Genomic DNA, 26,189 nt, shown 5'->3' with positions numbered 1-26,189 from the left:
CCTCCTCTAAAACAGTTTTTGTGTGTTTTTTGTTTTATTTTGTTTTGTCTGATCTATGAAGTATCAACACAGGATGTTCGCTTGAGCCTTTATAAACAGTGAATTTTTAGTTATTTTCTGTATACGTTGAAGTAATGGAATAGAAGTTTTCAATTTAAGTATGTACTAGACCTGTAAACCATCATGCTGGACATCAAATGGAAAATAAAAAGATTAAATACATTGTTGTAGATGACAGATAAGAGAAATGAAAAAAAAAATCTCAACAATTTTGGAGTTGTTAGCAAAATTCTCCTTTTGAATGCATATTTGTTCACTACTCTAGCCATAGGGAAAAAAAGGTCATAACCATGGCAAGTTATTTAACACTGAGATTGAGCTAACTATTCCTGTAATTCATATATGTTAGGAAGAATCTTTACTTTTTCAATTTCCCTCATTGACTTTTTCCCCTGATATTAAAAGCATAGATATCTTGATTTTTTTTAAGTTGATGAGAATCTATCACTATATTTAAACCCCATTTACAAATTAGGATTCTGGGACTCAGGGAGGATAATTGTCTAAAGTAACATAGCTAATACATATAACAGAATTTGGTTAAGGATTTTTCTGATCCCCAAACCCATTATTTCCTTATGGGTCATTTTCTATATTTTCAAATATGTCCTCTTCTCATTAATTCTTATGGTCTTTTGCCATTCAGAATGTACAGATCTTTACTGACTACTTCTAATCAACTCATTGCTTACATCTCTAGATATTTCTTGGCTTTCCTTGTTGATTTCCACCATAGCTTGGTGTCATGCACAAACAATACATGTGTTGTCTTCAAATCAACTGAATAAGCCCCAGAGCCTAAGACCAGCTGCCAAATTGCCTATGTGAATATTAGCACAGTAATAATACTTCTTTAAACGCTGGGTTTTAGAATCATTTTTTGACCCCCAAAATATGTATGATCTAAGACATTGTTTTCTTCTGTAAATGAGATACAACCCATTTGGATCCTAGTTCCAGTTGACATAGGACCAGAAGATTTGTCAAGTAAAAATAGACTTAACCTAACATTACCCCTTGAACTCAATAAACCTACAGTATTGTATAAGATTTGATTAGCCAGGTAGGAGTCCTCATTCCAAAGGAAATCTTATTGTTATCCGATTGCTAATTTGTATTCAAGAGAGAAAGCGTACAGGTAATCTTTTTGATCCTTATTTATAAATTCTGAAGACTCTTTCACTTTGACTACTTTGTAGCAATTAAAATGTTTGTACCCTCTACTCTGAGGTTACTCAGAGCATTTCAGAGTTTTAGCAATAATTTCTTTAAATGTGCTTATATTTGTTTTATTTTTGTTTTATTTATGATAGAAAAATGGTAGAGGAGACAAAATCAGTGAATCTGCCAGTTTCAGATCAGCATTTGGATAGTATTGAAGAGCAGTAAAGTAAAAATGCTATATGGGATTTGTGCTGAAGAACAGTGATCTTAAAGTGGGGGCATGAGGTGTTCTCTTTCTGTACAAATTCTTAAAATGTATTTTTTATTGGAGCCAGATGTGACTAAGATTCTAAATTGGCAAAAACAAAAACAAAAACTATCACTTGTGCCCATCAGCATTTTATCTGCTTCCCCAAATTCAGTTTCTTAAGTGTTTCCCATTTTCAACATCTTCCCATGTACCCCCTTTCTATCTGATATCAAACTGCACTCATTTTGCTTCTGCTGCCTCTATTAATTAATTCATTCATTAAGAGGGGAGGGATAAGAGAGGAGAGGTAGAGGAAGAGAGAGAGAGAGAATCTCAAGCAGGCTCTAAGGCTAGTGCAGAGCCCTATGCAGGCAGAGCTCCATCTCACAACCCTTAGATCTTGATGTGAGCTGATATCAAGAGTTGGACACTTAATCCATTGAGCTACCTAGGCGCCCTCAGGTACCTCTATTTAGAAAAGGTTAATTTAATTATAGGAGCTTTGAGAATCAAACTATTACCTTTTTTTAGTAATGTTGGCACATTTGGAAAGAGGCTTTCAGTAAAGATTTAATCCAAGGAACAGAATCTTCAGTGGTTGAATTTTAGACATGATAGTGCATAAGTGGACTTTTTGGGGAAGGGGACAGCCAGGGATGGTGGAACTGGAAGGAATAGGATCAGGGGAATCTTCTCAAGGTACCAGCATTCATGCTTTATAACATTTGGCTGATTTTTTTCTCCTCCTATATACCTAAATAGATTGAATTTAAAGTTTTGAGAACTATTTTTAAATTAAACTCATTCTTATGGCGTTTCAGTATATTATCTAAACTCCTATCCACATATTTATATATACCCCTGTACATAAGAACTAAATATACACTTTTATTTGCTATAAAATCAATATTCATATGAGATTATATGGTAATTATTTGCCACAGGACCATTGTATTTTTATATACTGTATATTTACCATATAACCACTTAGGTTTTAGTATAGCCCCCTTACCTCAATTCCTTCTGATCTTCTGAATTTATTGTCATCAAGGGTTTTTAAAATGTGCCAATGTTACCATTTTTATTTACATGCTGTTGTAAGATGTTTTAATTAAAGGCACACACCACAAACCCTCTAATTCCTTCAGTCACATCCCATTTCCCTGTTCACATATCTGAGAATTAGCTCTGCAAAGGATCACAAAAACGATGCAGCTTACCCTGTTGACTTCCGCTGTCTCCCACCCACAGACTCTTGGGAAGTATTGTCAATTCCATTTTGGGTAATTAATTAAATAATTTTATTATACTGTGTACTTTAGGGGTAGATAATTGGAGGTTACTTACTGTAAAAACTCATGGTTAGTTTCCTGACCTCATTTGCTAATTTTAGCCTCTTGGTAAGATGGCACTAGATTCATACAGCTGAACTCACAATCTTAGAGGTCACTCAACATCTTGTCCTCTTTCTACTCCAATTGCCTTCATTTTGCTTTTTCTTCTGAAAAGACTGCTTCAGAATGGAAAACTCTCTCTAAAATATATAGCATTATTGCCTTATACACAATTAAAACAAAACCTGAGAGGCAATCCATACCTAGAACATTCCCCAAAAATAGTAAAGTCTTCATTGACTGGAGACTATCATATCATGTTGATGGAATGTGTGGTTTTTATTTATTTTTAATGTAACTGTCTTCTATTTTAACAGCTACATTTACTATAAAGAGTCTGTTAAGCTGGTGTCCTTGATGCTCCTGTTCTCAGCTGAATATATACAGCAGACTCTCTCAGGAAAAGAAATCCAGAGCATATAAAGCAGCTGAAAATACCAATTTCACACAAACTAATTAAATCATATCCTACATTTTTAAATATGTAATTTATTTCAACTTAGTACTATGTAATCCTGTAGAACAAGAGTTGATATCAACTATTTTGTTTCAAATTTCCCTGCTGTGTTTTATACTAATTGACAATTAAATATTTTTTTACTAAATCATGTACAGACTTTGATGAATAGGAGCTCCAAAGCCACTAAATTGAGAGAATTTTTTATCTAGTACATACAATTGTAATACTGTCAAAGATTTTGCAGAAATAAAGCATGTACTATATTAGGAATATCAATACCCTAATGGTTCTTGGTGGGAACATTAATTGGGCCCTTTACCTGTAATACAATTATCTTAAATAGTTGATTATTTTCTGTGAACATTTTATTGTGTCAATAGCTATCCTGCAGTATATGTGGTTCATTTGTACAGTTCATGATGGTGTTCCTCAGAAAATGAAGTAAATAATTATAAAACAACGTGAGAAAATTTTATGAAATCCAATAGATGCTTTTCTTAAAACTATTTTGGAACCAAGTCATCCTCAGAGCCATGATGGAAGGTGTTAGAAAAAGCTGTAAACCTTTCATTGTATGCTTTTTCTTGTCATAAAATCACCCAGTTACTTAATTGGAAATAGTTTAATATCTCATGTGGTTTAAATTGGGTGTTATATTTTCCTTGAAAATAATTTAGTTTGTAATGCCGTATTCTCCATGAATTCAAATGATGCACTGCATGCTTTTAAATGACTTGATGTCTTTGCAGATCTAATTTTGGTGTATTTGTATCTCAAATAATTCGCCAACTCAATATTTTGGCTTAGCAATCCAAATCAAATTGTGGTCCAAGTAGCAGGCACTCACATCGAATGTACAGAGACTTGACAAGCAATTAGCAATGAATATTTAAACGTCTTCATTACCCTTGCATGAGGAATGCAGATGGCATTTAGGGAGATGGCAACCAGAGGGCACTACTATGAATTATGTTTCTATCAGTTGGTCACCTGACTATTGGAAGACTTTCTCTGGGCCCCATGCCACTCCTATACTTCTACTGTCTGGCTAAAATTAAAGGCATTCCAAATGTTGTAAAACAGGTTGCTTTCATGAAATTTCTCTGCACATTTTATGATTTAGGAAGATTGTCTCCAAGGATCCCAGCATATATACCCCTTAGGCGTACCAAACCCAAATGCCAAGACTGTACTGGGGATTCTAAGAATCAGAATTCCTTCAGAAACCCTGCTGATCATTTGCTTCAATTACCTCAGCATAATGTGCTGAATGTGCAAAGGTGAATAAATCAACATTCTGTCCTCCCAGAAGCTAATGTATTATATATGGCCCAAGAAAAAAATGTCTTTGAATAATTATAATTTCCAGATTGAGCTCTCATTATAAATTTCTTTTTTTAAGGAAAAAACAACACTGGAGAGTCTGACTCAGCAACTGGCAGTTAAACAGAATGAAGAAGGAAAATTTAGCCATGCCATGATGGATTTCAACATGAGTGGAGATTCTGATGGTTTGTGAAAATTGTTCATATATATTCCAATAGTGTGCAGAAGTGTCAATTTAGTGCCAGTTAAAACTACTAAAAAGTATATATGATAGCCACCTTTACCTGATCATTACAATAAGTGCTCACATGTACTGAGCAGTTCCCACGTGCCAAGCAATCTGCTGAGTGCTTTGCATAAATCATCTCATTAATTTCTAGCACAACCTGTGAGATAAATACTATTACAAACAAAGAGATTAACCCCTGGGAGTTTTGAATCATTTTTCTCCAAGATAACAGGGCTATAAGTACTAGAGGCAGGTCTTGGATTCAAGATGGCATGATTCTGAAGCAAATACTCTCAGATACTCTCTTTTCAAGCTTTAATTTGTCAAACTCTGACCAAAATCCAATACTAAATGGACATTTTCAGGATATATATATATATATATATATATACATATATATATATATATATATATACATTTGCATTTTGGAATCCTTCACTCTTACACTGTCTACTATACAATCAAGTGTCCTCCCTCCCCTTTATAACCCAACTAGAATGCCAGCTCACAGCCTCATGCTTTCTTTACATGCCTCGAGAGTTCTGTTGTCTGCATCATTTCTGAACCTCCTAAACATCCCCAATGACAACTAATTAAATTGACACTCTAATTTTAATAACACAGCAAAGAGAGAAAAAGAAGGAAGCACTATTCCTGGGAACTTCCCTCTAGTGTCAAGTGCTGTACAGGCATTTTGAGAGCACTGTCCTCAAATTTGTTACTGTTGTAGAGAGTTCCCTGCATATAGAAAAGACTGCACCAGAGCAAACCATTAGGAAGCATACTTTAGGACAGAGGTTGACTTGAATTCCCCAGAATACATACTTGTCTACTCTGTGCCTTGGGCCAATTCCACTTTTAAGTCCAGTTCTGTCCTAGCCAAGAGATAGCCAAATTTGAGCATTTAGCCAGATAATTTTATCAAAACTGAATTTTATTCAGTTGGATATCCAACAAAAGTCAGTGTTTTCCTGGCCTGTTGGATCCAAACATTTCCTTCTATCTTCTTCCTCACTTGGCTAAGATAAACCTGGCCTAAGTACACATAAAGAGCTTGTTTAGCTTTGATGAAGTTGCCTAATGTTCATTTTATTGCTTATGTTGCTGTAAGGTGTAAGAACAAGAAAAAGCAGATGTGCAAATGATCATTTGCTAGTTACAACCCCATTCTAGAAAGATGTTGCCATATATTAGCACTCATTTTTGTCAATAAAAAGACAATTACCGGTAATAACACATTTCATAAATTTTAAGTTGTATTAGCATGATAAAATATACCCATAGTAATCAGCACTAAAACATCAAGATTTTGTAGCTGTTATTTGTTAAATTCAGTCATGCTTGTATGCAAATATTTTCTAATCTTCATCAGACCAAAGAGCATACTATGAATGAGAAAGAATGTGAAACTCCACCAACAGGTATGCTGTGTTCTTGTTTGCTGCTCTAGAGGTCTTTAGGTCCGGGTTATTTTGGTTGATTCCCATTCCTTCTAATTGAGAAAAGACAGGAAGAGAGATATGAGGGAAGAAAGAAAAAGCAGCGCTTTTATTAATGATACAACCTCTAGAAATCCCAAATTGTTTCAAAATTTTATATGCTACCACAATAATACATCTCTTCCATATTTCCTTATGACACCCCTGGAAAACTTAGTATCGCAGTTCTGTGTTTCTTGCTGCTCCTCTTGGTCTTCTTTGCCTAAACTCAGGTATCTCTGGAAGCTGTTTACTCTGGTGAAACTTCGCAAAGCCACATGAAGCCTAGAGGGGCGAAGGCAGCTCCCAAGGGTTCCACTGTGGCTCTTGTTCATGTTTTATCATCATGAGTCTTGCAGACCAGAATGGAACTTACAGTGGGTCCCTTTGCATAACTTTAGACATTAGGGAGAAAATTCAGGGAAATAAATATATTATTTGTTTCCCCTAAATATGAGGCTGTGAACTTCTTAGAAAACCATAGTAGTGTAACTGTTCTTTTTTTTTTCCCCCTACCATTTTTAGATACCTTCTGAGGAGTAGGCTATCATTAATGTGTCAGCATAGTTCATGCATTTATTAGCACAAAATTGCCAGGAAAAGCCAAACACATTACAGAAGAATTTCTATATTGCATTTTAACCTCAAATTTTTATTCAGCAGCATTTTTGTTTATGTTACCTCAGGAAAGAAAATGGTCATGGCTACTGTTCTAGCTGTCTTTAGGTAGCAGAGATATATCCTTACCTGTGGTCATCCATCATGCCAAACAGATTAGCATTTCACAATTTTATGAAATCCTTCATCTATTTAATATTTCTATGGTACCAGAATGCCTATTGGTATGCCCCAACTATTCTCTTTCCAATTTGCATCACAGATTACATATTCGAGTTTCTTGTGTCCTCTTAAAAATTGATGGTGACACAGTCCATAATACATTGAATAAAAGGAAAAATATATTAGAAATGGATTAAAAATGCAGATATGACAATTGCCACTATAGGGCTTATCACAAAAACTTCATAAACAAGCATTCTGTCTCAAGAACCAAAAGTATTCTTATCAGATGTACTTTTTTTATATTTATATTTTAACAGACTTGAATACATATTTCACTAGACAAATATTCAATAACAATACAAAGGAGAGAATTACCAAGTCTTAACACTCATACAAAGCAATGTTCCCTATTTTTAGGAAGTGCTGGAGTCTCAGAATCAAGAATTTATAGAGAATCCAGAGGGCGTGGTAGCAATGAACCCCACATAAAACGTCCAATGAATGCCTTCATGGTGTGGGCTAAAGATGAACGAAGGAAAATCCTTCAAGCCTTTCCTGACATGCACAACTCCAACATCAGCAAGATATTGGGTAAGAAACATACTGATGGTTATGTGATGTATGGAATAAATGTACAGCTCTGCTTTCTGCAGCTGTTGAAAGGTACTGGCTTTGGAGGCCAGGCAGTTCATGTGATCTGCTTATCTAAAAAATAAGCACCATTAATTGAGGCTTTTCTTCTGATGACAGATATTTTATGTGTGTTGAGAAATAGGCCTAGTTTTTTTTTTTAGCTAATTTAGATGTGTGTCTCTATACTAATTTTTGTAATATTTTCTCTTCTTTAAAATCTAGAAATATTTTGTGCTAAGACTAAGAAAAAGTTATTTTCCTGTGAGCCACTTGATAATGGTATTGACTATATTTATTTTTTCCTTTGGATTACAGTATTCTTCACGTGGTAGGGATGGAGGTATAGGTGATGATTGTTCCGGGACTAGAATTGAAAATCAGTTTACATTGTCAGGACACAAGAGGATGTAGCATGTGGTGCAATTTTTAATTTATACTTCACTATTTGCCTTACATACATAGACACTGAAGCATACAGAAAAGATGGGTGAGAGGTAAGGGTAATGATTATAAAGAGGCCTACTGTATACCAGTTTATGTCCCAGATAGAGGAAGGGAAAATTCCATTTCCTTTGTGCTGTTCACTTGACATCATCATCATCTTCATCTTCTTCATCTTCAGATGGTGTGATGGCCAGCTACTGGATAACCTAAGCGACCTAACTTACTCTCTGACTTCTAAGAGCTAAACAACAAAAATAGAATATGAACACCTAACTCCAAATTTGGGCTTCAACAAATAAGTAACATTTCTCTAAGTTAACTAAAGCTTTATTAGAATCCATAATGCACTTGGAATTACATGTATTTAATGCAAGTATGGTGTTTCTTTTATCCCTTTACATTAAGTAACTGATCATCTAAAAGTAGTTACTAAACATACACATGTGTTTTTATGCTCCCATATTCTCAAATTCTCATATTACTCTGGGGGAAATAGATGCCACCCAGTCCACAGTGTACATTTGTAATGAGATCAAAACAACCAAGAAAATAAAGACCATTAACCACTTAAATTTATGTCTCAATTTTCATCTAAAATGATTTTGAGATCTTTAGATGAATATGATCACAAAAAATAAGAAGAGTATGTGAAGCTTAGAAAATGTGAACATTTACGGATAAAGGAAATGGACATTTTTTACATCTCTAAAATCTCTGATCTATTTTTCCTTTTTATGACCATATCCTACCTTCCATATGAAATTTCCCATTTTTAAAAAGATCTCACACCTGTTCCATTTGGGAAAAGTCTAGAAAAGAATAAAATATTTTATGTAAGCATATTCCATATTTTAATGTATCCATTATCACAAAATTAGAAATCCCAAAATGTCAAAATGAGAAAACTAAATACTAAGATTGTTTAAAGTGTCTTTATATCATTCAGTACTTTTGTCTAAATACTGGAAAAGTGATAATCACTGCTTAAAACTTTATCCTAAGTAAAAGAGAAATAACCGTTTTGATGATATGAAATATTTTAGGAAATGCAGCAAAGGATTTTATAGGAGACATGTGACTAACTGCAAGAATTTCTTTCTGGGTTGAAGACAAGAATATTAGAATGACCGTATGATTACAACATAATGGACTACATGAAAAAAAAGTGCTGCCTAATTTTAGACTTTGCCATAGAATTGTGTTCATTGAAGATGCAGCAGGAAAAAAACTACTGAGGTGGGACCTGAGGTTTGGGACCTCAATATTTGGTCATTGCTTCAAATAAATAAGTGATCTTCAAATATCCACAAGATCATTCTAACTGGCCCATTTCATATTAAAGTACAAAGAAAGCTTGATGTTTTCCTCTTTACTGATTGTTTTGGATAACAGCCTCCGACAGCATGCTGCTAATTCATTCTGCTTAAAACCGGCGCTTGAGCTGGGTTGACATTTTACGTAGTCTCTGGGGATCCTAGTTGACATTTTAAAGGGCTTCTAAGCATTTTATAATACCCTAAAATCTGGTTTTAATAAGCCATTCTGCTGAAATTGTTAACATAAGGAATCACCTTTTACTGTTTGGCGCTAGATCAGGGGATGGGGGACATCTTTTTCTGATTAGATATACAGTAGTTGGAGTAAAATGTGCAAATTCATTACAGACCCCATGGAGATGACAATGCTGCTCAGCTCAAACTTCATTTTTATTGTATTGCCAGATTTAGAAAGGAAAAGAGTACTCTCAAGACTGTTTTTTGTTGTTGTTCTTATTTTGAATATCAGATTTTTTTTTTTATTAAATATTCCTCTTTATCATCAGGAGAAATACCCAAATGTCCTTCTGCATTTTTCCATTGTAAAAGGCCAGTCTTTTGAAATACACAGGGAGCTTACTCCCTATATGTGGTCCAGGGTAAGCAACCAGCCACGCCCAAATCAAGTAGATGTTTTCATCTCTTTTGGAGAGACCTAGAAGGCACATCCAGAGTGTCCCTGGGTTCACATCGTAGCTATATACACTGGATGTGGTACCTACAAAGCCATTAAAACCAAAACCAAACCTGTCCTTTGGTTGACCCTATTCAAGAGTCATTACTAAAAAATGAAAACTGGGGGCGCTTGGGTGGCTCAGTCTGTAAAGCATGTTCCTTCAGCTCAGGTCATGATCCCAGGGTCCTGGGATCGAGCTCCACCTCCGGCTCCTCCTTGCTCAGTGGGAAGCCGGCTTCTCTGTCTCCTGCTGCCCCTCCCCCTGCTGTGTTCTCTCTCTCCTCTCTCTCCCCCTCTGTCAAATAAATAAATAAAATCTTTAAAAAATGAAAACTGCATTTGCCACCAAATCAAAACACTATTTGTTCTGCACTGTCATAAAACAGAAGAGTTAGCCATTTTGCCAACTACAGACAGTGCGTAGGCTACTTAATTCTCCATTTTAAAAAGACATAACCATGAGATGGCCAGCTTTTAAAATGTAATTTAGGATTTAGTGATACTTCCAGGGAAATTACATTATCAAATGTCTAAATATTTTGTGATACCAGTTCATTCTAGATTTAGGAGCCAATTTGAGAATTTACACATCTTTTATCATATATGTATCTTTATTTTATCTTTATATAAATATATATCTTTTATTTACCATATATATGTGTGTATATACATATATATTTTCCTATGCATTTCAGCCAGATCAACTTTCTTTAAGTTCCTCTAATCCCTCTTTCCACTTGACCATTCTGTTCTTCCTCCAGAGAAGGCTCTTCCTGGCTGATTCCTAAAGGAGTCACAGCAAAGCCTTCCTGACCCACAAAAGATTGTTCTCAACTTCTTATCATGGTCTTATAGCTTCCTGTACTTTCTGCAATTGTAATTAAAATAATAAATTTTTGAATTAGCTGCTTAATGTATTTCCTCTCCACTGGAATATGAGCCTCAAGAAGATAAGGAACATGATGATTCACCACTGCATATCCAATAATTAATACAGCGTGATGCACATAGTAGGAAATCTAAAAAGAGTTATAACATTCTGAGGCAGGTACGATGAGGCATAAACATTCCCTCTCCATAGAGAAATGTATTCTTTTTGAGCTTATAGAACATTTAAACTTAGAGAAGAACCCCTAGCAAATCCTATTCTAAATGAGAATGCTAGTTTCTTTGTTCTGTCTAATAATAAAGCTAGGACATTTTAAAGTCAACCATTATAGGTCCATCTTTCAGTGTATTGCTTTGATTCTTAAGTAAATTATTTCTGGTAAGCTCACTTTGGCACTCCCTGATCTGAGGTTTAAAATCCTATTGTACATACTTGTAAGAAACTTCCCAAAAAGAATTCATTCTAGTTCAATAGTATTATAGCTTTACCTGTATTTATATTTGCCCTGAGAATAACATAATGGTTTTCAGTACCTCTAGAGAATAATGTTGGGCAATATAGAGTTTGAGATTGTACCTACAGATTATTGGATGTGGCTATTTAAACACAAGTTTGAGAAAGGAATGGAAACATAAACTCTATTATTTGAACCATAATCTGGATTTCTGTAGTAAATAGAATAAACTATAATGGCTGTCTATATTGGAAAAAAATCTGTTTATACATTTTTGTTAATACCTCCATGGATATATCTACCCAGGCAACATCTGTTCCAATAGGAAAGAATTCTAAGGGAAGAGTATCGTCCCTTATTTACCATATTTCTTTAATACGTATAACAGTACATGTTGAGGAATTGTCAGCACTTTTAGGGAAGAACTGTTTATCAGTAAGCTATTTGCGTTCGAGATAACAGAATTATGGTTGAATAATGAACCCATTCGAAAGCCTTAAGATCTTGCTTAGATAACTTTGGAAGGCAAGTAAAGACTTCCGTACCAGAACACATTTGGTAGGGAACTCCCAATTCCAGTTATTTTGGTCTTTGTGCATTTGAGCAGAGTTGAGCTGATTACTTACTGATAAACACACTTCATCTGAAAATAGATTCTCCTCACATGCTTAAGAAACATTATTACCACTACTACTTTTACTACTATACATAGCCACAGTAATAGAATCAAAGCTTTAAATCACATTTATATTGAGAATGAGCATAAATATTTTTAATTAAGCTTTGAACATTTTTTTTCAATCCTAGTTGAATTCAAACCTAAGTAAAAAATGAAAAGAAGGGGAAAATCAATTGGGATTGATATTATTAATGCATACTATGTCACAAGAAATGACATCTTTATATATTATTGAAAGTTTTTTATTAAGAGAAAAATCTGACCCCATACATTCTTATTGTTGTAATTCTGACCTCTGCTAGATCAGAGATAGGTGGGTCTAGGTATGTAAAAACATACATTGTAGCATACTTTCAATTACATCGAACCCTCGTTTGAGTCTCAGGTTAGCAGTTTAATAGTTGTGTGACCTTGGGTAAGTTACTTCATCTATTTGAACTTCAATTTTCTCATCTATAGAAGTAGGTATAAATGTTAATAACTACCTTACAGGATTACAGTGGAAGGTAAAAATGAGACACTTACATAAAGTTTTTAGCACAGTATCGAGCACACAGTAGTTACTGAGTGCATGTTCATTAATATATATTTTTTTGTAATTAAAGTTTTAATGAAATGAATTTTTAAATGCAATCATTCATAAAAGCAGACTTAAACATTTTGAGGAGAATTGTATATAACATATGTTAGAAACCCTTGTAGTAAGTAATGTGCCCCCATGTAAAACTACTCCATAACTAGATAATTAGCCACAGATTGAAAATGTGTAATAAATTTTTGCATAGCTTTTTAGTTCACAGTTGAACTATATCATGATGTACCATGGAAATGAAAGGTATATTCTTTAAGTTATCCATGAGCTTTTAAATATATGATATACTCAGTTGGCTAAATTATTAATTCCAGCAAGAAAAATTAAAAAAAAAAATAGATTGCTCCGTGTTTGTATCTTTGGATACACAGTTTCCTTGCGGACACAGCCACCAACACCTCTGTTCTCATGGGATCTCATCTCTTGAGTCGTAGTTTGCTAATCAATCATATTTTTATGTCTTTCTGGGTTTGGGCCAACATTTTTACTTTAGATTTTCTTGTTCTCAGTTCTACCTTTTTAGGAACCTGAGCAGCTGTGCAAATTGGTATCTCAACCTTCTTTTTCTCCCAGGATCTCGCTGGAAAGCTATGACAAACCTAGAGAAACAGCCATATTATGAAGAGCAAGCCCGTCTCAGCAAGCAGCACCTGGAGAAGTACCCCGACTACAAATACAAGCCCAGGCCAAAGCGCACCTGCCTCGTGGATGGCAAAAAGCTGCGCATTGGTGAATACAAGGCAATCATGCGGAACAGGCGGCAGGAAATGCGACAATACTTCAATGTTGGGTATGGGCCTTTCTGTCTTTTTTTTCATAGAGAATGCTTCTTGCTATATGTAATGGGATGTGCAGCATAGTTGTTTGGTTGCGAGGCAGCATTTTGAAAAAGATCCTGACTGTCCCCCACGTGCTCCTGACAAGGAATACCTCCATACGAAGTGACTCCAAGTGCCTAGAACAATGGCTCTAGCATGAACTTTCCTAACAACGGGCTTAAAAATAAAATATCTGAAAGTAAATAGTTCTGAAGTTCACTATTGAAAACGGAGAAGTATTGTGGGTTCTTTCCCTTGTTGATTTTCATTACTTCCAGGGCTTCACATTGACAAGTTCCACAACATCTTTGTTGAGATAATACAACACAAAAATGATTTCAACAGAAGTGTTTGCTTTTGAATATAGAGGGACTTGGGTGCTATCAAGGCACACCGTGACCTTTGTAGATCTCGTAGTGGCGACTCTATTTAGAGCACAATGGTGTTGTGAATGGGAGAGCTTTCTTCTGAATTAAGAATGTAGCTCTCAGGAGGTTTTACCCTGCTTCCTATGGCAAGGCTGCCTATGGTGTCCTATTATGCTGCCTGCAACTTCATGGCTTCTGCAGAATTTTCTCAGAAAGCACAGAAATAAAGATGTTCATATCTAGAACAGAAGTCAGTAAGATTCCAGAGAGATGCTTAGAATAATAAAATACTGTTCTGAAAATGGCCAGAGGATACCTTAGAAAAAAACCTTTAAAGTCTGCCCTGTCCTCCCTGGAAAGAGCCTGCCTGCTCTGTCCAGTGGCCTCTGATTTATATCCCAGTGCCTGACTCTTCGCAAAGCTAAGCATGAAACCCAACACTGAGGAAATAGTAAACATATGAATGAATGAAAGAAGGCATAACTGAATGTCATCTATTAATCCCTTCCCACAAGGACCAGCTACATAATTTGTAGAGCCTAGTGCAGTGAAAATGTGGGGCTCCTGTTAAAAAGTTTAGGATTTTAAGACTGCGGCAACAGAACTTTAAACCAAGCATAGGGTCGTTCCAAGCCCAGGGCCTTGTATAGCTGCAGAGCTGTACACCCATGAGGCTGGCCTGCTTCCTATCCCCCCAACTACTGCAGGGACCAGGTGGACAATGTGATACTGGTCAGTTCTGAGCAATAAGTTTTTATTTTGAGGACTATCAATATTTTAGGGGTTTTCCATGAAAATTGCATTATCTTTAATTATTTCTTAAAATGCTGGGTGTTACAGTGGAGGAAAAATGAACTTGGGGTCAAATTCTGCTTAAGCTTTCTGCATCTCAGGGTTTCTTTTTCCCATAAAATAGGATAGTATTAAAACCATTATTTTAAGAATCCAAAAGGTAACACATATAAATGCCTTGTGATCTGTAAAGCGCTATACAGAAGTAAGGTATTGACATCACAGAATTGGACAAACTGAGCAAGTTCGTTATCTAGTAAAACCTGCATCTAAGTTTCCCCTCACCCACGGTTCTTTTTTTGGGGGGAATTCCTCTCTGCAGGCAACAAGCACAGATCCCCATCGCCACTGCTGGTGTTGTGTACCCTGGAGCCATCGCCATGGCCGGAATGCCCTCCCCTCACCTGCCCTCGGAGCACTCAAGCGTGTCCAGCAGCCCGGAGCCTGGGATGCCTGTTATCCAGAGCACTTACGGTGTGAAAGGAGAGGAACCACATATCAAAGAGGAGATACAGGCTGAGGACATCAATGGAGAAATTTATGATGAGTTCGATGAGGAAGAGGATGATCCAGATGTAGATTATGGGAGTGACAGTGAAAACCATATTGCAGGACAAGCCAACTGATAAGGGTCAAAAGATTGTTATGACCTTAGGACTTAAAGAAGCCCTAGCTGGTTCATCCTTACCAGTGGCCAAGCACATTAACTTTCTCATACACTGACTGTTACTTTAACTGTTAGTCTTAAATAGTTGGGACATCAGCTGACTAATAGACCTCAGCCTCAAAAGGCTTGGAAAGGAAAAAAAAAAAAATACAAGCAAACAACAATATCAACAACAAGAGATTGAAATAAGCTATGGGTAAAATAATGCCAGTAATTCAGCTGCTACATCCAAGCACTGAAGTCTTACCCGTCAACTTTTTTTTTTTTAATAAACTTTATGGCTGTTTGTTCTACAATGTTCTAGAAATTCTCACTCAGGTACACAGTGCCAACAAGTGGCTTGTGAATGTGTTTTGTTGTTTTGTGCTACAATTTTTAAAAAAGAAATAAGTTTTGTTTTGTTTTTTGGGGTTTCTGGGTTTTTTTCCTTTTTCTTTTTCTTTCCTTTCCTTTATTTTTTTTAATGCACCTGACAGAAAAAAGAAAGATGAATTTCTCTTTACTTCTCTCCACCTTCTCCATCTCTATACTTTAAAGATGGAAGTCTGTGCATGGGGGGGAAGAGGGAAAAAGAGCCTGTTTTTAACTTCCTTGCTATCCACCACAAAATAAGCAATTATTTTCTGTAGAGGACTTTCTTTACCTATTGCACACCACACTACATCTTTGAGCAAGTGCCAAATTTGTACTGAAGTGTTGACCCAGTTCTTTTTTTTTCCTTTCCTTTTTCCTGTTCCTTCTTAAGTTAGGACAGTGTTATATCTTAGACAATCCCTTGAAAAACCTGAAATACCAGCAGCTGGTGAGATTTGACTTTTTTTTTTTTTAAATGGAAACTGTAGGTGCTGTTCTCAGGTGAAAAGAGAGAGAGAGAGAGACATAAGAAATTTAGAGAAAAAATATTTTCTGATCTTGGATTTTTGTGTGTATGTATGTGTGTGATTATGGTACTAATAGGAATAACATTGAACCATTGTGAGTTAAACCCACATCTGGGGATGAAATCCCACATCCTCCTAAGTGACTGGTCTGGAAGCAACCTTGACCTTGACTTTGCACTTCAAATGACAACCAAGATAGGGCTCAGAAATTATATTTTTAAATTTCTAATATGATTATTGGATGGATCAAGCGGCCCTGTGTAATAGAGGTGTGCATGTATACATGGAAGCTACTAGCAAACTGTTCCCAGATGTCCCTTCTTCCTGGTCAGTTGGTTCCTCTAATGTTTGCTATTTAATGATTTCTGTTTGTTTTTCCTATTGATAACTTTGAGCAAAGCAATCATTGTTTTCCTTGAATATATTTGGCCATTTTCCAGAAACACAGGATTAGCTTATTTCTTCAACATTCCATCCTTTCCTGATCAGGAAATGGAACTGATGATTTTATAAGGTATTTTTCATCTCTCCATGAAATGAGGCGGAGGCCATTTGCATTTCATAACTGTGGGCCACGTGCATCCCATACCATAAAAAGCAGGATTTGATTAAAAGTCATGGCAGCCCGACAAAATGGAGCCTGGCTGAACCCAGTGATCCTCACCACTAATCTTCCCTCGCCATAAGATGAATCCACTGAAGTCCAATTTTTGGTTCCAACAGAGTATGTGCAGAGAGCAACAAGTGATGGTGACAGAACTGGTTATTTAGGTTTTGCCAGCCAAATGCCAAGGCAGTTATAAGGGCTTGTACAAATAAATGCAAAATCATTTAAAGTCAATTGCCATTATTTGTACTGAAGCATCAGACAGTAAATACTCCAACCAGTAGCTTGGATGTGCTATGGTTTTCACTCCAGTCATCATTTGCCTATCCCACCGCTCCAACCTGACCCAAAAGTTTGATATTTACATATAAATAAGAAAAAATCCTTTTTATTTTTCTCTCTCTCAAAAGACTTGCTCTGGGGTTTTGCTTGGAGGAGCTGATCATATCCTGCATGTCAGAGATTTTGTTTCGTTTTCTGTTTGTTTTTGATGACTGTATTTTCATTTGAACTGCCTCTTTTTGCTAGTGTTGTAATGATGATGATGATAAAATAATAATAATAATAATAGTAATAATAATAATAATGGTCAGCTGTTCCCAGATTAGTAAGTTATGTATAATTTATTTCTCCCTCTCTATTTTATTCTCCTCTGATTTGGAAGTACAGCCAATAAGCTGTTAGATATTTAAAACAAATTTCCATCTTCCAACTCATATATATATATATATTTATACACACACACACACACACACACCACACACACACATTCACCCACACAATTTTACTTCTCCTTTAATAAGTTTTCTCCTTTTTAAAAATTTGGCCCCAACAATGTCAAGTTCTGGTGTTTCATACAAAGGAGTGAATAGGAGGGTCATGTTCAATCTTAATTAACTTATGCTCTCATCACTCATTTAGTTATTTAATTGCCACAGTCATCTAGAGCCAATTTTTTTGTTTTTATTTGTTGTTTTTAAGCACTCTGGATAAGGAAAAGAAAATAGACACTCGTTTTATATCGTTACTATGTACAATGTGAAAACAGATTTTTAAAAATTTGTTCTTTGTCTTTGTTAACAAATTCTTTCTGACTTATGTGGGTTCACCTCTCACGTTTGCTGGATACTTATTTTACACCACGTTATAAAAATGCTTTGTTTTCATTTCATGACTTTGGGCTACGAGAATACTTTGTTTTAGCTCCAGGTAGATGCCACTGAGGGCAATCACAGGCTGAAACCAATTCTAACACACTTACCAGTGAATTGACAAAACACTTCTGTTTGGTCTTCTTTGTTTGTTCTTTATTTTGTTTTATTTGAAGGGGAAAACGAAATTGTTAATGGTGACCTTTAACTGCTGAAATTCAGAAGTTAATTTTATTTAGTTAGGTTTATGTCAGAGACACTACACCACGCATGGACGAAAACAGGAAGTCCAGAGCTTGGCGTTCTGTTCTCTCATTCTGATACAGAATTCACTGGAATTCATTCAATTTCTTTGCCTTAGTTTTCCCCCAAAAGAAAACAACAACAACAAAAAAATCATATTGATGTTTAAAGTGCTCTGAAGTCATTTGATAAAAGGTGCTATGAATAGCAACTTACTGTGTTAACACATTGCCTTTTTGGCATTCGATTGGTTTATCATTTTTGTAAAGGATCCTAAAACCTTGTATTCTTTCTCCGTGCCCCATGGTGATCAAAAAAGCTAAGGGAGAGGAAATGAGAGTAAGATCAAACTGAAATGAAGATAACATTTCCCTTCTGTATCCTTTCCTACCTCCCTGTTCACATATCTCTCTCTTTCTCTCTCTCTCTGTTTCTCTCGTTCTCGTGCACACGCGTGCACCCCTCCCGGTACTGAGGAATAATCCTGCCTGAACTCTCATTTTATGGCTATTGTAACCAGTTCCTACAAAAATAGTCATGTTTTAATAGGAATCTAAGAGAACATCACTGGAGAAAATAAGTTAAGTTGCTCATTTACAAGTTACCATGATCTGGCTAGTTACTGCAATTGGATACAACACAAAACTATTCTTCAGTACATTTATACCTAAATTAGTTCAGTCAATTGTTAACATTTATTTGGCATCTGCATTTAAGAGTTCACCACGAATAAAATCCCTCCCAAAGAACATAATTATTATTGAAACCAAATCCTCTTATAAGGAACAAATATAAAAGAGTTTTCTTTGATGAAATTATTTCATAGCTTTGATTTCAGAGTAGACTTTTTCCCTTAATTCATTTAAAGAAAATTATCCTTAACTATATTGTGGTCCCAATTTCAGATATTTTCTTAATCCAGAAGTTGTTACTGTTCCTAGAGGAAATCTCATATAACACATTTAAAACATCAAAAAATAATTACATCTTCATTCATCCTAATGGGTAAATTATTGAATTGTAATAAACAACTGTATATTTACAAACAGGTTTATATGATATTTGTCTATCAAGTTCATAGTAAAATAAAAATTATGGGGTCTGCAAGGAAATTTATGAAGCCCACTTAAAGTGGTTCAGATATCTCTTTGTCTTATAGGGCATACGTTTTTGTTTAGACAGGCTTTTACAGTATTTAATTTTAAAATTTCCTATAACTATCAGTTTCCCAAGTTGAAGATGATGTTGTGTTAAGTTTTCTACTGATTGATTCCTGTCCTTCCCAGTGTTTCTGTCACTGGTTCACTAAAACAGTATTTATACAGCTCCACTGGCTCTAAAGCTCTTAGTCCTTCTAACATTTCGGATTTTATGAGTAAAAATGGGAAAAAAGTAGAAGAGAGACAATCAAATGCCTGGAGCTTAAAACAAAGTATGTGCAACCTACCATCTCACTTGAAATTTAATAAAATAAATAATTATGTAAATATAACATAGAGTTATAGATTTATATTTTGTTCATAACACATAGTGTAATATAAGTTGTATATTTTCATGTTTTTGGTTTTATGTTACCATTCATGCCACAATAAAAATAAAACAGGAGTTTATGTACTCTTAAAAAAAAGATGTGGGTTGCCACCAACCTGTTTTTTGTTTGTTTTTGTTTTTTGTTTTTGCATTCTCTTTTTTCAGTATTACTGCCATGCAAGGCACCAATAAAACAGCAAATGTGTTCTTTACCTATTATACTGTGTTTCTTTTTCACAATTCTTGTTATGAAGGTATAATCTTTAGTTTTATTATGGAAAGAGTAAAAGCATGGAAAATAATTTAGATTTCAATATAAATAACCCCACTTCCTGAAGTTGACTTTGAGAGCTAAGGAGTTAATTCTTAGCGGTGGACATTGCAAGAAGGACCACCAGACTTTTTTATAATGCATCTCTTCATACAGGGATCTAGCCTCACTATAATGTCAAAAGATACTGCTCTCCTATGTCATTGAGTCTCATACACTTTAAAATCCTACAGCCTGAAGCACTTTTAATATTCTTTTCCTAAGCTTGATGCTATCGTTGGGGCAGGGTTTCTACATTTTGAAATTAATATTTTATCCTGTTGTTTGTATAGAAAAAAAATGTAAATTTCAGATTTTGAAATTACAAGGAACTGTAATTTTCACCTTGCTGGCATCTAATTTAGAATAATGGACATTTCTAAATTGTTCAACACTCTTACATTAGCTCTGGATTCTACCTTCAACTTTTTAAACAAATGTGAAAAACGAGAAGCCTCCTTTCCTTCCGATGACGATTTTTGCTCACCTTTTCCACCATATAATGTTTTTCTATCCTTATAGTTCTATGTGTAACAGGTTCCTCTAGGGGCTTTTGTTTGTTTCCTTGGTTGGTTGGTTGGTTGCTTGCTTGCTTGGTTTTTAAACAAGTATCAAGATGCTGGATCAGATGGTACTTGGTTCAAATGAAAAGAAGGGAAGTCTATAAAGAGGATATTCTCTACTAGTTGTAATCCCTTAACCGAAGTATTTTACAAACTCTGGTCCATAGACCACCTGCTTCAGAATTAACTGTTGAAAGTGTAGGTTCCTGGGTCTGACTCCAGATGTAGTGAATCAGAATCTCTAGGGATAGAGCTAAAGCTGTGGTTTTTAATGAATCCAGATAATTATGCTGCATGCGCTCATCTTTCAAAACCACCAGGAGGTGGGGCTATATTCCTCTGCCATTGACTATGGAAATGTCAAATTTTTCAGATCCTGCTGCCTACCATACTTTAACCTTCAGCCTCTCTGAAAACCTTGAAGGTTAGGGTCAGTGAGAGGCAAGAATTTGATTTTTTCTAGAAAGAGGTCTCCATCTGTCATTTCATAGATTGTGTTTGGATCCACCGGCACCATACTCGTCCATTATCCTTGTCTCTCTGCTCTGGCATTGTTCATGGGCCATACAGGAGGCTTGAGAGTACAAAGGGAGGGGCACACTGAAAATATAGCGGAACCACACAAAGCTACACCCACTTAGTATCTGCAAAAAGAGATGAGGTTCTTTTGAAAAGAAAATTTCCACTGAAAAAGTGAAGAGATAACTATTCCATGCAGTGTTTATAATAGATCACCTATGGCTACACTGGTAACAGTCTCATCCTGTTACTTCAAAAAAACAGCATTATCATAATGGATGTGCTAACTGTAGGTAGACAAGGAAAAGTCTTGTCTGGTTATGCCCTTCACACCTGCCCACCCAGGTGTGAAGTCCCAGCCACCTCCTCTCTTTCCTACCAAATAAAGTTCACTTAGTTTTGTTCTGTGATACTTCAATTTAGAAGCATTTTGTTCTTGACCTTTATATTTTTTTTTAGTTTCTTATGGAATACTTAGGACTAGCATGCAATAATGGATTGTTTTTTTTACTGCCAATGCCTTGAACAACCAAAAAAATACTGGCAATAGTGAAAAGAAACCCATTCTCTTTTTCTCATTTATCTCAATTTTGCCAATTTTAGTTGTTGGTGTTTGAGGACGTTCACATATGTGTTTTTAAGAAATCAGGACACTATCATTCTTACCAAATTTTAAAGTTCAGCGATCATCCCTATTTATAACTTAAGACCATCACTGAAACCTCAGTTAGAGCAATGGAGGTAAAGGTAAGCATGTATTAGTCTGATGTCTGAGTTAAAGAATATTTATGAAAAAAAAAAAGATTTATTTTTCTTGAGTTGCTGAAGCAACCTAATAGCTAGCTGAGAAGACCTGTTTTATAAGTAAGCATTGTAATTAGTATGTAAAGTGTATGAAATAGTATTGCTGAAAGTTCTTAAAAAATAGTTATGTTTTCTTAAACAGGCTAAACATCTGTCCTACAATGTTGTTTGTTCTACCAATTTGCTTAGCAAACTATTTTTTACCATCAAGAATGAACCAGTTCAGCTCTGATCACAATGATCATCATTTTTCAGTTAGGTCCAGATTCACGAGATTTTACTCCCCTATTACTGCCATTTTCTAAATATGCAGGCGACAACAGAATGGAATGATAATTTATTGCTATTCAAAACATAACCAAGAGGATGAAAGTTGTTTTATTATTGATATCTCTACTGATTCAATTTAAAAAGAAAAAAAAAAAAAAAGAAATTACCAGAACAAATGTAGGAATTCAGTAGGCCTAAGTGAACACCACCGTTTTGTACATTGCCTGTTCAATTTAGTATTAAATTTCAGAGTCTGGAAAGCAATCCTAATTACACACAAACTGTAAAATATATTTGAAATAAAGTCTTTTGTTTATAAAAATCACTGTTGTGATAACTTTTTTAATAAATTAATGTGGTCTTGGTAGAAAGTTGGAGAAACCACCACAGGACATATTTAAGTAATTAATTATTTACATAGAGAACTGGCTCTATTCAACTTGCTCCAACATTGGCCCTCATGAACATTCATTTTGCCTTACATACTAAACCTACAATTGGTGGTTGCATGAACCTAAGTTTGATTCAGTACTATAATCATTACTAGTATACCCCAAATAATTACACAAATTGTCCTTTTTATTTGGAAATGATCCTTTAGGCAATGTTGTCTTCTATTGGGTTAACATACATGAATGGAATTAACAATCTGCTTTCTTATGGGCAGAGCTTCTTTGACATCTGGAAAATGAAATGAAATTGCCATTGGTCTAGCATTTGTGCCCAAATGCTAACTACAGTTATGGAAAAGAAAATTTTAGAATTTCCTCATTAAAAGGTTATCAATTTCTCTCTAACCCATTTATTCCACAAATCTATAAAGCTTTGATATTATAGCCTATTATGTCCCAAATCTTGGATTCTTGCTTATAAAATTCTCTGGTGGAACTTTATCTTTGTCTCTTATTGTTCTAGTAAAATTTTAAAAGGTAACAATTTTTCAGATACTTTAAAATTCTCAGAGTTTATGTTGGCAAACCTTTAGAAAGTTTTGGAAATTTGGCACTTTTTCTGTAAATTTTAAACACACAAAACCTGAGCTTGTATCATGGAAAGATATTTAAACTTTTTCATAAATAAAAATACAAGTCAGGAAAAATAGATGATATTCATATGAGGTTGTGCTAATGATTCAATAATTGGCAAATATTAAGTGAATTATGCTAACCTGGTTCTCCTGGCAATAAAAAACTATAACTCTTGTCAAAGTTGATGAGCCTCTGGCTCTCTAGGCCATCATATTGGCTTTATATAATTATATAGACTCTTGCCCATTTTCAAAATTTGGTATGCCTTGTAATAAATATGCAATTACAAAAATGCCAATACAATTAACACATACCACATAAAGAAACAAGGGGTAAGGAGTAGGAATAAAAACAGATTACACACACTCATGCAGCTCTAATCACTGAACAAAAAAAAAATAGCCCTTGTTTTCATAGCAGTCAGGGCAAAGAAGAAACTACATGGATTAGAGAATTCTTATTGCTTAATTGAAGGAAGCATGCGAGTTTATCAAGAGAAATAAACCTTCATTGCCCTAAATTCTTGGATGGATTTCACACTTAAAGGATAAGAAACAATGCAAAGAGCCACTTTTTTTGTAAGCAGATTTGCAAAAGCTGTAGATTTGTTTCATATATGCTTACTCTATCAGTCCTTGAGAAGAGTTTTATGAAGATAATTTGCAGGGGGTCAGAAAGAGAGAGGGTATACATATGAATAGATAACTGGATATATGGATTAGACAAGGATTTACAAGGATAAAGCTAGGAGAATTGTAGTTGTGATGAATATTTATCATGTCCCATAGACTAGCTTTTTCAACTATCAGATGTTTCAAATTGGCTTTTAATTATGCCATGTCCAATATTATGATAGGTCTATACAAGATATAAAACAATACTTCTTCCCTCAGCATTTGTAATTTCCAAGGGAATAAGACAAGCATACATTAAGCAATAAAACAATATAAGAATATGATTAATGAATCAAAGACTATAAGTGATACAAGATCTCAAATGAAAACAAGATCATTTTACTATTTACTGAGACTTCAACTTCTAGATAAATGTAGTAGGTTCCACCTTCCCACTAGAACAACTAGAAAAAGCTAGAAAATTACAAAAAAATATATATTTAAAAAGCATCAGAAAACCATGAAGGAAATGAGATTAAATGAGCCACAATTCCAGAAAAGCAAGAATCTGTCCTAGGTGAAGTTGATGCTTGCTAGCAATTTCTGTTTAATGAAGGCAGTAGCAAATCCTGGAGGTTGGCAGCTCCTAGGTGAAAGAGAAACCAGCAAAGCAGTTGTGTGGATCTGACATGACAAACTAGAGCTCTGAGGGACCCCAAATCCAAGATGAGTTTTACTAATGGGATGTTTTCTGAGCTCTGTGGCTGTGTGGGATGTGGAAGATTTATGGCAAAAGCTGCTCAAAAAAGATTGAAGTTTCTTGCTGTCATTTAGTGCTTAGGAAACAAAGTCCAAAGATGCACAGGTGGCTCAGTGGTTGAGCGTGTGTCTTCGGCTCAGGGCGTGATCCCAGGATCTGGGATTGAGTCCCACAATGGGCTCCCTGCGAGAAGCCTGCTTCTCCCTCTGCCTATGTCTCTGCCTCTCTTTCTCTCTCTCTCTCTGTCTCTCTCCGTGTGTGTCTCTCTCATGAATAAATAAATAAATATATTTTTTTAAAAGAAACAAAGTCCAGCCAGAGATGTGGGGCTTGCCTAAAGTGTACAGATAGTCTCCCTTTTAAGATATTTGACAGATTTGATTTTCAAAAGGTAGGAATCTGACAAGTTGGACTGGAGTCTAGAAGGGCAGAACTAAATCACCTGTAGTCTTTCATGGCCGAGGAGACAAATACCCATTGTGCTTACAAGCAGAGTTTGGGAAAAACCACACTCTGAGACAAAATAGAGGAAGCCTGAGTATTATTAAAATTGCCAAGCAGGGGCACCTGGGTGGCTCAGTAGTTGAGTGCCTGCCTTTGGCTCAGGTCATGATGCCCGGGGTCACAGGACTGAGTCCTATATCAGGCTCCCTGCATGGAGCCTGCTTCTCCCTCTGCCTATGTCTCTGCCTCTCTCTCTGTGTCTTTTGTGAATAAATAAAAAAATCTTAAAAAAAAAAAAAAACCCACAAAACTACCAAGCAGCCTTGACAGAGCTAAATTCCTGATAATAAAATAATCAGCCCTCCACTCTAACACAAGAATGTAAACTCCACTCTGGCAGAAATTTAAATCAAACAGGTTCTTTGTAGTTTTTTTATTAAAAAAAAATTATGAACAAAAGAAATTTCTAAGTACAGGAAAAGACCAAAAAAATGACTGATAATCAAAGAAAAAACAGTAAATGTAGGCCCACAAATGAAACTGCTATTAAAGTTGGCAAAGACTTTAATATACCTCTAGCTAATACAGTTAAGAAGATATATGAAAAATAGACAAAATAAATAAAGAGGTGAAATCTATGATTAATTATCAGGTAGACACAAGAGAACAGGATTGATAAGATTGGTTAAAAAGGAAAATAGTAAAAAATGTAGAGATTGATCAAAAAAAGTATTTAAATAGATAATTGCTGAGAACTTTTCAAAAGTAATAAAAGATATCACACAGATTTAAGAAGTTCATGTAATCCAAGTAGGATAAATAAAAAGAAATCCACATATATAAACGTTATAGTAAAACCATTGAACACCAATGACAAAGATAAATTCTTAAAAGCAGCCAGAGGAAAAAGTACATGATCACTAAAGAAGTGACAATAAAACTGACAGCTGACTTCTCAATAGAAACAATGGAATCTCAAAACAATGCAATCAT

The 26,189-nt window shown here is 35.2% G+C and overlaps 1 protein-coding gene across 22 annotated transcripts in view; it reads left to right on the top strand.

Annotated features, from left to right (window-relative positions):
• SOX5 (SRY-box transcription factor 5) overlaps positions 1–20,096 on the top strand; it is a 1,001,956-nt gene extending 981,860 nt beyond the window's left edge. For all 22 annotated transcript variants that reach the window (XM_041735837.1, XM_041735832.1, XM_041735833.1 and 19 more), the window contains 4 exons: positions 4,731–4,839; positions 7,562–7,735; positions 13,401–13,617; positions 15,128–20,096. In XM_041735837.1, coding sequence (XP_041591771.1) covers positions 4,731–4,839; positions 7,562–7,735; positions 13,401–13,617; positions 15,128–15,431 — 804 coding nt within the window. In that variant the 3' untranslated portion in view covers positions 15,432–20,096. The remainder of the gene's footprint in view (positions 1–4,730; positions 4,840–7,561; positions 7,736–13,400; positions 13,618–15,127) is intronic.
• The last annotated feature ends 6,093 nt before the right edge of the window (positions 20,097–26,189 follow it).

Source organism: Vulpes lagopus, chromosome 21 (genome assembly GCF_018345385.1).
Source record: "Vulpes lagopus strain Blue_001 chromosome 21, ASM1834538v1, whole genome shotgun sequence".
In the NCBI taxonomy this organism is placed as follows: Eukaryota; Metazoa; Chordata; class Mammalia; order Carnivora; family Canidae; genus Vulpes; species Vulpes lagopus.
The sequence above is the reverse complement of the archived record's forward strand: the minus strand, read 5'-3'. Positions and strand labels throughout refer to the sequence as shown.